Source organism: Strongylocentrotus purpuratus, unplaced genomic scaffold (genome assembly GCF_000002235.5).
Source record: "Strongylocentrotus purpuratus isolate Spur 01 unplaced genomic scaffold, Spur_5.0 spur5_scaffold_8, whole genome shotgun sequence".
Lineage (NCBI taxonomy): Eukaryota > Metazoa > Echinodermata > Echinoidea > Camarodonta > Strongylocentrotidae > Strongylocentrotus > Strongylocentrotus purpuratus.
In genome coordinates this window covers 13,332,278-13,346,136 of record NW_022145614.1, presented here as the reverse complement: position 1 = coordinate 13,346,136, position 13,859 = coordinate 13,332,278, and the positions used below count along the sequence as shown (strand labels likewise).

Here is a 13,859-nt window from a genome sequence, read left to right as displayed (position 1 = left end):
TATATAGTACATGTATTTACAAAAACAGACGGGCCAAAAACAAAAACAAAGACATGATAAATGAACAAAATAACGACTGCGCAACTGCCCTCTTGTTTTAATTAGCATTTGAAGTAGAAAATCGTGAAACAACAAACCTATCTTGTTTTCGATTGTTGTCGTATTTACATTGAAAACAAAATCTTCAATGACACCGTTTTATTGATCCCCCCATTTTCCAGAATAATTAAAATCCTTCGTTTTATCTTAACCGCATCCAAACCAAATAGTTTAAGAACAAAAGTCTGTAATCTGCGACCAGTAGACCTGAAAATCCCACTGGGTCGATGCCCCCACCCACCGCCCCCCCCCCCCTCCGTCTCCGAGCGGTCGTTAATTCTTTCTTCTTTTTTGCTTTCCCTATTCCCCCTTCTTTCTGTTCTGTTCTTTTCTTTTTCTTTTCCTTTTTTCTGTCAGACTTTAAAAAAAAATTCCCATAGCATGTGAGAGACTGATATAGCAATGTGACATGAGAAGATTAAAAAAAAGATGGTCCCTTCCCTTATAGGCCAACAACTCTAGGCCATTACTTTGTGCAGTCTTGCAAGAAAATGTATGTCAGTGTTTGAGATATTTTAACTCCCTAATTCTGTTATACTATTAATAGATGCAAAACCTTGTAACATGTAGCACAGCTAATCCTATGATATATTAAAAATAAACATTTCTTAACCGACATCTTTGTTAACTTACTTATATGAAATGTAATGCCCATCCTCTCCTTGTTAGGCCTTGGGCAACTTTTGGCCGCCTCGATTAGGAAAGTTGAAAATATTGCGAACTTGTGATAAGAATCAAGAATATATTTCAACGAATATTCATATTGGAAGGAAGTAGGCTACTTCTTTTCGACTGAATTATCTATTCAATATTTACGATAGGCATATGCGCAGAAGTGTTGTCGGACGCTATATTTAGTATCAAGAGCTGTTGTGCCGAGATTAAAACAACGAGAAGATTTCGTCTTTCGAATGGAAATGATAACGCTCCAGCAACAAAATTATGAACATAACAAGAAATCGATCGTTCTCGATTGTCTCATGTTTAGTGATTCAGTAAGGACTTTCTAATTAGAGATTTGGGGAAGTATGATGTATGGACAGACATTTATTTTTCAATCAGCATAAGAGCTCGGCTTTAGAGGCTTTTTTGTTTTTTGAGTCAAAGGATACAAAATAGGACCTATCTTGAAATAGAGTGGTGTGGTTTATATTTTTATTATTATTAATTTGTTCAACGTGGCGTGACCTTACTTGCTCACTAAGTATATAGCTACGTTCCAACAAAGATCAATTTCTTGACGGGGAGGGCCGAGAAATCCCGATGAGCCCAATGTGCGAAGGACGTCAACCAACGTAACAATAGACACCGACTAAACGAACGAAATTAAATAAGTATTTCCCGGATCGCTAATGACAGAGCCATTATCTACCGCAATCTCGCTCCCGATGTATATAGATCCCTTTTATTTCGTGTTTTCTCACCCCGTCTGTCTCTCGCCGTTTATAGCCAAAATACTCGACCTTGCCACTGCACGACTAATTATGCCCCCAGACACGAGCCAATCGATTTCACTCACCTGAGAAGTTAACTTATCAATCGATATCAGACTGAGAAGTGTAAATTCGCGGGACAACAAGAGACATTATATCTTTTTTTTTTTGAGACGGTGGTTTTCTCGTTTAATTTTTGACTTGGCGGTCTATATATGAAACAGGGTCGCCGGGAGCACGCTGGCGTAGGGAATAATATGTCCAGCTCATCTTGGATCGATAGCAACATATTGGCAGATGTATACGTCATACATAGTGGTATAAAGAGAGAGAAATAGCGAGCAATTGAGGAGAGAGAGAGAGAGAGAGAGAGAGAGAGAGAGAAGAAGAAAAAAGAAGGGGTGCACATGTGTCAAAGGAACAAGTAATATGGCAAACTATCGGCTAAGATGGTATTAATACATGGTTTAGTTTCATAGAGAGCTAGTAAGAACGAGAAGGAAGATTCCTGAAATAAAGTGGGAGAGAGAGAGAGAGAGTGAGTGAGTGAGTGAGAGAGAAAGAGAGAGACGACAACAAAGGAAAATGGAGAGAGAGGGAGGGAGGGAATTTATTTCTTCTTTGTGAGGCATAAAATTTCGGGTCATCCTAGAGGTATCTACATCTAACGAAGATATAAGGCGGTGCCACACAGAAAAATCCCTTAAAAATCCCTTAAAAAATCCCTTGAAAAACCCCTTGAAAACCCCTTGAAAAATCCTTTAAAGGGAGAATTTTCTTGCTTCGTTAGAGGATTTTTAATGTGATAATATTTGATGACAGACAGCAATTAAGAGGATAACTAAAATCCGGATAATTAAAATCCGGATTTTTGGCCTCTGTGTGACACCACCTATTGACTCACAAAGTGTGTACAATAATTCGTAGTAGGTCCATGGTACACTCATGTAACCTAGTAATCAAGCATAAGCGGTTTGAAAATCATTTTATTTTTTGAGGCAGTGACGATGTAGGCCTATTCGGCCAAATAAATGTTGGTACGTAATTAAAGCAAACATGGGATGAAGTATTCGTTTAGAAGTGCTTGTACGAAACGAACTCTGGAGACAAAGATAAACAAAATGATGCGAAATACAGAAGACTCATTTATCATACTGAATGATAAGTTTTTTTCGGAGGGGGGGGGGGGTGTAGATATGAACGGATGGTGGATGGCCACGGGGCATGTCCCTCCTTCCCCCCCCCCCCCCCACTCCCATCAAATGGTAAAACAATAAATATAAGAGATATAAAAGAGGGAGAGAGAGTGGGAAGGGTAACGTACAATAAAACCACACTCCCTAAAAAAGGAGATTGTAGAGTATCTATGAACCCCCCTTATCGTTCCTAATTTATATTTTTTTCATCGATCCTTTAAGAGCAACCCCCCCCCCCACCAGGCGCTAGTGCCCCTAAATGAATGGACCCAAGCTACGCCACTGTGTCTAACCAACACGTTTTTTAATTCAACTAACCACTGTCATTTTCTTCTCAAATCAGTTAAATAATACGACACCATTAAGAATACCTATTTATGTTTAAGATGTTATCGATTCACCGTGCAAGGTTAAGTAAAAATTAAAAATCTTTTACCCCAATATTTGACTAGGTGCAACCTCCCTTTTATAAAAGGCATTTCGAAATGCCCTTCTCGCAGATGCCTGCAAAGCATGTTTGCCGAAGAGTCATCGAGACCTTTGCCTATTTTACTTTCACTTTATGTCTGATCTATATCCTGAATGAACTGTTATTTCCCTGGCCTCCTCCTGTCTTTCTGATGATTGCAAACCTTACAATACACATTATTAAATAATTAATGTTTATTGTACATTCTGAGTATTGAACTCTAAATGTTGTGTGTGTGTACATTTTAAACATATGTATACTGTAGTAAAAAAATATGTTCCATTTTCACATTCATGCGCACAAAATGTATATAATGTCTATTGTACATTCTGCGTATTAAACTCTAAATTGTGTGTGTGTGTGTGCACATTTTCAACTTATGTATACTGTAGTAAAACAAAAACATGTTCCACTTTCACATTCATGCGCACAAAATGTATATATCTCAATAGAGAAATCAATTCAATCGATCACTTCCAGTGTCTTCTTAAAAAAGTTTCTTGCACGATGTAACCTATTATAATTGAATTATGTTTATGAACGGCATATCGATGTTTATCAATATCAATATTGAAATACAGTACACAGTGCAATCGCAGGATCAGGAAGTACTCAACACGGCTTATATAGCTTAAGGTCTGATCTCATTCAGTTCAGACTACATACATTACCTTGCATCATTATCGATGAAATATTAAGGTAACTACGGATCAAGTTATGGTGTTGTCCCGTAGCAATCAATAAGATAACCTCCCATATCCATTTTAAACTAAAAGAGGATTAGACCGTGAAGGATAATACTGAATAACAAACACCAAGCTTTCCTTGATACACAGTCAAAATCCTTGCACAGAGAGAGAGAGGGAGAGAGGGAGAAGAGAGAGAGAGAGGGTGAGAGGGGAGAGAAAAGAAGAGACAGAGAGAGAGAGAGAGAGAGAGAGAGAGGGGGGGTATATATAGAAAGAGAGAGGGAGAGATAGGGGGCAAAGGATGAAGGACAGAGAGAGAGAGAGAGAGAGAGAAAGTTGGTATGGTACTGAGAAGAAAACTTAGAAAGTGAATTTGGGAATGTGACGTTGTGGGGGCACATGGGAGAAACTAAGATAATGAGGAGGCACGGTCATGTTCCAGAGCCTCCCTGACTACGCCGCTGGTGTGAGGAAAGAAGGAAAGATGTAGATTGAAAGGAAGGTGAGGAGAACGAGGAAGAGGAGGAAAAGAAAGATAAGAAGAAAGAGAAGGAAGAGAAGAGGAGGAGGAGGAAGAAGAAGAAGAAAGATAGATAGATAGATAGAGAGAGAGAGAGAGAGACATACAAACAGAGACAGACAGAGAGAGACAGAGAGAGAGAGAGAGAGAGGGAGAGAGAGGCAGAGACAGGGGCAGTGACAGAGAGAGAGAGGGAGAGAGGGGGGGGGGGGGGGAGTTTAGAATTAGAAGGGATAGATGCTCGCATCTGAGCACACGATACACTAAAATGATATTGAGGTGCGCCGCCTCTATTTTCAAATTCCCAAACCCGCCATTTATACTAAACCGAGAGAAGAAGAGAAAGAAGGAGATAAGAGGAGAGAGGATTATGTTTGGAGGATGAAAGAAGCCGTCTCATTTAACGACTTTCTATGTTGATCCTTTCTCAATGACATTCATGTTGTTCCTCTATCTCTGTTTCTATTCATCCCAGCACTTTGTATCGATCGTAACCAGGGCTGCATAGGTTGTTACCCCTATTCTCGCACCAACGCTAATAGTTATTCTTTTCAAAATGTCGTCTTTCATTCTCTAACTCAAGTTTCTACTTCCTCTTCAAATTCTCATCCGCTCCAAGTTGTCATTGATTGTGGTTGCCAAATCGCAATGACAAAGAGTGGCTGTGTTACTCTGAGTCTTTTTTTATTCTGTTAATTGCCCTATTTTCTAGCAGGCTATCACAGTCAAGATTCGGAAAACTATTTAATATCATCGCAAATTTTCAACTCTACAATGAGCCTCGTTTTTTATTTTTTTGGGGGTTGATCTTTAAATAAATCATATCAAAATCATTCTCTAGTAAAAATGGATTTCAGGTGTAAAAATCGCCTTTTATTTGATATACCCTTTTTTGTCCGGAACATCTTTTCTAACAGTTCTTATATTAATATATACATTTTGAAAGAGCCCGTGTAGATATCCCCGAACAAAAAAGGGTGATCATAGTGTATATTTGTACCTTTTACTATTCACCTAAAATATGTATAGCAAGGATGTATAAAACTTATAATTCTGTGGGGCTAATTCTATTAAGTGTACGAGCGCGTACGGGTGTTATCAGATGATGTAAACTTATTGTTTTAACCAGTGGCGGATCCAGGGGGAATGAGGCATGGGCCCCGTCCCCTGACAAAATAAAAGAAGTAAAAACACCTTTAAACAAAAAAGGAGAAGAAGGGCCCCCACTCGGTTTTAAAAAAATTAACACAAAATAGTACTCACTACACCCTTTCCCGTTGAGCAACACAAACAAGTTAGTGCTCATTACCGCCCCGCCCCCCCCCCCTCCGGTTATTCGCCGGCTGATTTGCCGCTTAATATTTTCTCATGAATTGGGCCTCTCTTTGGACCCCCGCCCTCGCCACCGGCCGGATCTGCCCCTGATTTTAACATAGGTGTAATGTTCTAATGAACGATAATAATCTTATCATACATTTAAAAGGATTGATTGATAACATTTTTGTTTGCATTAAGTTGAAAATATTTAGTTTTTGGCGTAAAAGATGATAACATTATTCATTTCCATAAAATCTGGACAAAAAAAATGAGTATAATTATTCAAAATGAATATTCTGTTTGATGATGCAAAAACTCAATTTGAGATTTATACTGTGAAAAAATGATAATGTTCCGACGAACAATGGTTATAATCATTGATCTGAACCGACGCAAATTAAGTGACTAGTAAAATGACAAGTACTTTCTTTATAATCGGTAAGATCGGTAAGAAACGTTCACTTATATGTTCCTATATGTTCGTCTGGTGGTGTCGGTCGGCTGTTTGCAGACGGCCGTCTGGAAAGTTTACAGGTGTGTTTAAAGGGAATTCCAATCTTGATAGTAAACTACCCTAAAAGAAAGCAGAACGCGAAATCAGAAAAGCAGATTGATGAGAGTTTGAAAGAAATCGTACAAAAAATGAAAAAGTTATGATTTTGGGGTAAAGGTTGTAATCACTATACGTATATGGGCACTTAAAATTGGCTGTTTGGTTGAACAACTTTTTTAATTTGTTCCAACACACGCAATTACTAAATAGTCATTTCTTTACAATTCATGGCTGATGAGGGTCTTTTCTTTGGAGAGAGCCTTTCATTATAAATGCTACCCCCAACATATTTTGAGACGTGCCCCTAGAGAAGGCGCATGGGAGAAAATATGAATCTATGTTATTTTTATACACGACATACGGGAGAATAGGCCGTGAATACGTCACAACCCAGTGACCAAATTGCCAATTTGTGATTTGCATGGATTTGGTGATTCAAATTTCAAACACTCATTACTTTTTTTATTATTATCGGCCCAATTTATTTCTAACTTTCGCTGTTCTGTTTCGCTTACTTTCCCTCTTTCATGCAAATAAAATTATTACAAGGGTTGAATTGCCCTTAACGCGTCAGTCGAATATTTATGACAGAGTGAATTATGGAGTGACAAAAAGATAACAAACACCGTCTGGACGAAAATTATCAAGGTGATTTTCAAATGTGAGACGACCTTTTTTTCCCTCTCCGCCCCCCCCCCCCCTCCGCGAATGCATGAGAGCATGCAGTGGCATATCTAGGTGCATGGGGCACTTGCGAGCCGACAATCGATGGCGAAGAGAGAGAGAGGGAGGGGAAGGGGAGGGGCAGAGAGAGAGAGAGAGAGAGAGAAAGGAGAAGAATTTGAAAAAAAAGATGACGCGACCCCCTCCCATACTTTCCCATTACTCTATGGACTGGTTCTTCGGTCATCTTTTATGCGTCTAGTAAACCGTTAACCAAAATCGATACTAGTACCAGCCCCCCCCCCCCCCCTTAATGGCTGGACCCGTGCTACGCCATTGTGTGTACGTGTGTACTATAAGCAGCAGCGTTATCGGGGTGCATGGCATAGGTGTTCCCTAAATCAAACGGGAAAAGAGAGAGAGACACACACATAATGACAGAGAGAAAGAGAGAGAGAGAGAGAGAGAAGCAGATAGAGAGAGAGAGAGAGAGAGAGAGAGAAGGAGAGAGAGAGCATTTTTTCCTCCATAAAATCAGGTTCCTTGTCCTTATGTCGTTATGCTAAGATAAAATCGAAGGTGGGTTCATAGTTACACACCTGTCGCGACATAGCCCCCCCCCCCCCCCGTTAATGAATTAGACCCTTTATCCATAATATACAGTGCGTCCCAGAAAAAACGAAACCGAGAAGTATCGATGTTCTATCATACCTTAATTACAACTATAATTAATGAATGATACATATTTGGAAAGCTTAGAGTCTCCTCTTTCATGTGATGCTACTTAGATGATGCATATTTCACGCATGAGTGATTAAAAGCAATTTGAAGGAAGGAAACCAAAAAGACATTTGGCGGGCGGTATCTGAATTTCGAAGAAAAATTCACATTTCGTCACCCGTTTCACGAACCGTCCTCTCTGGCCAAATTCGGCATTTTTTTCAATTTTTATTTTTTTGCATTTTTTTCATGTACTAATAAATACCTACATTTTGTGAAAATTTCCGAGTCTAACATTGCGCGGTTACGTAATAACGACGTCATCGTAAAGCGTCCTCTTGCAATAAATTGGATATTTCTGTACCACGAACCGTCCTCTCTCGCGCTCGCGCGCTCAGGACACTTCGTGGTGAAGAATTTGACGTAAATTGATCCGTCTGCTGCACCACGAAGCGGCCGCTTCCCTGGAAAGTTTGCCCGGATCCAATTATTTCGTAAGTATATGCTCTAAGATCTATTTTCTAAAACATAAAATATTTTCAAAAAACAATAAGAGATTCTTCCTTCGGTTATAGCAATTATATTTTTCTAAAAAGTTCATTTTATCATTAAATTCTCACGAAAAATTATGTTACAGTCCCGCCTATTCAGTTTTTGGTTGGACCTAACACGAAATCCTGTCTGACTGTTGATAATAAGAACTAACTTCAGATCTACTGAAGATATCTGCTTTCTAAGATTATTTAATGAATACTGTCTGTAGATTAGATAAACACAGGAAAAACTAGAACAAGAGCAATTCAACACTAGTAATTTAGGTCTAACTCTAGATCTAGACCTAGGATCTACTTTGTCTTTATCTTACAATACTATTACTAACGACGACGATTTAGGCCTAGACCAGATCTATTTCTGATCAAAGAAAGACACAAATTAGACCTAGATGTAACTTAGTCTTAGTGTAGATCTACACTAGAGTCTAGGTCTAGTCCTAACTTTTTTTAGTATTATTAAGATGTATAATGTTACTAACTAACCTATCTTATAGATTTTATCTAGACTAACATTTGGACTAGATAGTTAAGGTTTTACCTAGGAGCTCCACCATTAGCAGATCTTAAGTCATTTGTGCCCTGCCCATTTCGGGGACCAAAACTGAAAGTTCTATTTTATATGTAATCTAATCAAGATAGTTACAATTAATGTACTGAACAATAGTTGGACTTCATCTAGATTAACCATTTTTTCATTACAAAAAAAATGTCTTATTCAGTCCCAAAAATTGGCAGGGACCAGGGTATTCATGTTCATGTTCTTGTTGACATTTTTATTTATGTACTTGAATGCATGGTGTAGTAAAATTATTGTAACTTTAATCTCTACCTATGTGTCAAATCATTGTGAAACCGATTTGTATATCATTGACTTTTATAATATTTTGTCTCATTTTTTTTCTTGTTTTTATTATCGCAGATGTGGCTGTGCAACTTAGAGAAGGAGATATCTAAAACAAAGCAGGTATGCCAAGACCAAAGAAGAGCAAAGGGAAAAGTGGATCAAGGTAAGAATTCTTATGTTTACCAGAATAAATATTTATAAATAATGAAATGGTGTTAAAAAACAATATATAGGTGATGTCTTTGACTTTATAATTTCAAGTGTTGGGCCAATATTAATGCAGAATAATAATTTCTTCATGAATTATAAAAAATAAGGCTATAATTTCTTTACCAGTTCATCTCTCATGGAACAGCTTAATATGTATGTTTATTACCGAATACATACCGGTATGCAAAATTGTTATGAAAATAAGGTTGTTGAAATCTCTCTTTCTTTTTTTTATTCCTTTTTAGACCGGATAAAGGCTATGATGTTTTGGTGCAATGGCATTTGAATGGTGCAAACAACATTGTTCATTCACCACTCCTTCAGTGGACAGGGAAGATGACAAAAGGGAAAGAGGTGATCATGGACTATGAAGGGACTCTGTGGCAAGGAATCGTTCTCGATTCAGAATATCTTGAAGATTCAGAATCGTCTGATGAGGAATTTGACATCCCCCTGGCACGACTTTCTGACAAATATGCAGGTATTACTCTCCTTTTCCTCTTTTTCCCAATTTGATATCATCTGAGTGTTAACCAGTTCTTGGGAGTATGAGAGTCTCGTCAAGAAAATGTTTACAATAATGAACTTGTGCATGAAAAAATGAACATATTTACAATATTAATATGTATATACAAAAGAACGTAATTACAATTATGAATAAGAATGTTTGCATTATGAAAGTACAAGAATATAACAACAACAACAATCTAGACCAACTTTCCTACAAGATCTTAATGAGGAAAGACTGAAGCGCATGTTCAATATTATAAATGGATTCTTCTACATTTGTAAGATCTTTTTTTAGGGGGGAGGGGTGGGTGCAGGTTTGGGATGAGTCTTCTATTTGGGGGGGGGGGGGGAGGCATTGGAACTAGTGTGTATATTTCACTATTGTAGTCTTATTCATTTTTTTTTTTTGGGGGGGGGGCATCTTCTTCGGAGAGTTTAAAACTAGTGTTTATATTCAATTTTTGTAATCCTACCCCAGAAGCAAAACTTGGTCCTCTACCCGTATCATCGCCATCACTTCCTGAAGATTCAACAGGATGTGGATCTGGATTGCCTGAACCAATATCCATCGCAAGTGACCAGATAACACAGTCTGATGAGGAATTTGACATCCCCCTGGCACGACTTTCTGACAAATATGCAGGTATTACACTCCTTTTCCCAATTTGATAGATAAGATAAGATAAGATTTTATTAAACTCTATCGAACCCCGATCGGGAGTATGAGAGTCTCAACAAGAACATATTGACAATAATGAATTTGTGCATGAAAAAATGACCATATTTACAATAATGAATATGCATATACAAATGAACTTAATTACAATTATGAATAAGAATGTTTGCATTATGAAAGTACAAGAATATAACAACAACAACAATCTAGACCAACTTTCCTACAAGATCTTAATGAGGAAAGACCGAAGCGCATGTTCAATATTATAAATGGATTCTTCTACATTTGTAAGATCTTTTTTTAGGGGGGAGGGGTGGGTGCAGGTTTGGGATGAGTCTTCTATTTGGGGGGGGGGAGGCATTGGAACTAGTGTGTATATTTCACTATTGTAGTCTTATTCATTTTTTTTGTTTGGGAGGGGCATCTTCTTCGGAGAGTTTAAAACTAGTGTTTATATTCAATTTTTGTAATCCTACCCCAGAAGCAAAACTTGGTCCTCTACCCGTATCATCGCCATCACTTCCTGAAGATTCAACAGGATGTGGATCTGGATTGCCTGAACCAATATCCATCGCAAGTGACCAGATAACACAGTCTGACAGCCATGCAGGTAAAAATATCTTCCAATAATAGTTCATGACTATTCATAATAACATAAAGAAATCAGAGGACTGTCCACAGTACAAGGAAATTATACTGATGATAATAACTAAAGTGAAATTATATTGATACAGTTAGAATGGACAAAAAGCACACTTCATTTTATTGATTGTGTACGTGTTCTGAATATAAAAGGGATTTTCTATTCATTTATTCAATATCCTGATCAATTATTATCACACTTATTGTTTCTGTTGTGCTCAATATAACTTTACCTGTGTCCCGAAAATTATGTCATTACATTCACTATCATTGTTTTCCCTTTGTCTTTTTATCTTCTCCAGATTCTCCGCTCCATCCAAACATGCAGTGTGGTCAGAGAAATCCTGAAACATGTGACAATTTCATGTGTACTGATGAAGTTTGGGCAGCGTGTCCAGAGTGCTTGTGTTTCTTATGCTTCCTTCATTTTAACTTACGTGATGATTGCCTTTGTCATAATCTTGCATTCAATCTCAGTGAAATTCCACTTGACATCAGTTCAAGTGCATCACAGTACCAAGGGCTCACCAACGAAGAAGAAAGGAACAATGAAGACGAGGTTATGCCGTTAATGGAATCAAGAAGAGGAAACTTTGAAAACCAAGCCTCATTGGATACAAGAGTTGAAGAGAACGGAGATCAGGTACTGATGGCGACTCTGGAATCAAAACAATCCGATGCGACCGACTCATTAGATATTCCAGAGCATCTTGAAGAAGCTAGCCTTCCCCAGGAATCAGCTGATAATAGTCAACTGTCTCCTGAATCATTTCAAGTAGATGGGGAAAGAGCATTGGAAGTGCCAGAGCAGCCAAAGACGGTGAAGAGTAGAAATCAATTAGTCAAAGAACGGAGAAATGCTGGTTACAGCTATGAGAGTGAAAAGAGTAAGGAACTAAAAGCGGCGAGGAGATTTGCTAGCTACGAAACCTCATGTGAAAAGTGTCATTTCAGAGGACTTAGTTGCAACACATTTAGTTGCAACACTCGTGAAGCTATTAGATCAGCTTTTTATGACCTTGCTGATCTGACAAAGCAGAGAGAATGGATTGGACGGCACACCGAACAGATTCAAGAAAAGAAGTCAAGAAAGATCAGAAAATGTGCGTATTTCCTGCCAATGCAGGTGATCCATGCATTAAAGTTCGTGTATGCAAAGCGATGTTCGTGGGAACATTAGGTATATCAGAGAGGCAAGTGAAGACCGTGCTTGGAAAGAAGAGACCATACGGCTGCCTTGAAGGTGAAGGAAGGGGTGGCAGGCAGACGTCTGACAGAGACGCTCCATTACGTGAAGGGGTGAAGCGGCACATTAATCAATTTCCGCGTCAAGAATCTCATTATTGTCGGGCCAACAGTCGATGTGAATACCTTTCAGAAGATCTCAATCCTGAGATCATGTATCGCATGGACAATTCATCTACAGAAGGTACAGAGGAATGTGCTTCTTTATCTCTTTACAGGAAGGTTCTGAAGAAGATGAATATCAAGTTCCATCATCCGAAAAAGGACATGTGCCCCTTGTGCGAAACCTACAGACGTGGGAATCCCAAAGAGAGGGAAGAAATTGCAGGGGCATACAAAGTTCACATTGCTGAAAAAGAAAAAGTAAGAGAGTTGAAGAGTCTTGCTAAGGAAAGAGCTTCAGTTGACCACACATTTGTCTCTGCAGTTTTCGATCTGGAGCAGGTCATTTACTTGCCGAAGTCCCCACAATCTGACATTTTCTACAAACGTAGACTCAGCAACTACAACTTCACGATATATGAACTTGCAAGCAAGGACGGATGGTGCTTTCTTTCACACGAGTGCGAAACAAAAAGAGGATCCTGTGAAATTGCCTCACACGTCCATCGGTACCTTAACAGTCTAGATGAGAGGGGTGTGAAACAAGTAGTGTTCTACTGTGATGGCTGTGTCGGTCAAAATAAGAACTCTATCATCCCAACAATGCTGCAACATTTCATCGGAAAGGCTAAGTCCGTTGAATCGGTCACAGTTAATTACTTCCCTACAAACCACGGACAAAGTGAGGGTGATGCCATGCACAGCGTCATAGAACGAAGCATTAGACGTGTGAAAGAAGTCATGGTACCGACTCAATTGAGCACCATTTGTGCGATGGCTCGTCTTCACCCCCATCCTTATCATGTAGTAGAAGTCCAATCAAGAGATATTGATGATTGGAAGTCTGTTGGTCAACAGAAAGGTATTCTGCGAGTCCGAACCTCTGAGGGTGGACAAACCGTAGACTGGAAGAAATTCATGGCTATGAAGGTCGTGAAAGGTGAAGTGGATTCCGTGTACTTCAAGTATTCTCACACTGATGAAGAATTTGATGTGATCAGGACAAACCAGACACGGAGAGGTGTAGAAGAGGTCACTGAAGTAACACCCGAGCCTCTCTACAGGAATGGCCCTCCAAAGCTATCTTTGGGTAAATATCAGGATCTCAAGGCCCTCTGCAGCGGCACTACACCTGCAGTCTGGCACCCACTCCACCAGGCTTTTTATGATAAGCTGCCTCACTACTAAACTATGCTACCCAAATGATATCAGTTAATTAATGCTTTCATATTCTTTGTTTCCATAAAAAGTAATCACTGACCAGTTCATATCTGAAATGTAGAGTTGAATCTGCTAGATTGTGACGAGCTGTGTTTGTCATTATGATACTTTGCGTATTTTCATATGAGCGATTTCAATTTTTGTTGAAAATCAAATCTTAAAAAAAAAAGAACTTGTTTATAAATGATTCACAATT

The 13,859-nt window shown here is 38.7% G+C and overlaps 1 protein-coding gene across 1 annotated transcript; it reads left to right on the top strand.

Annotated features, from left to right (window-relative positions):
• Positions 1–7,830: 7,830 nt before the first annotated feature.
• Positions 7,831–12,275, top strand: LOC105436801. Its single transcript, XM_030975639.1, has 6 exons — positions 7,831–8,153; positions 9,133–9,220; positions 9,513–9,748; positions 10,256–10,420; positions 10,935–11,063; positions 11,398–12,275. The coding sequence occupies exons 2-6, from the start codon at positions 9,180–9,182 to the stop codon at positions 12,273–12,275; spliced, it is 1,449 nt and encodes a 482-aa protein (XP_030831499.1). The 5' UTR covers positions 7,831–8,153; positions 9,133–9,179.
• Positions 12,276–13,859: the final 1,584 nt, after the last annotated feature.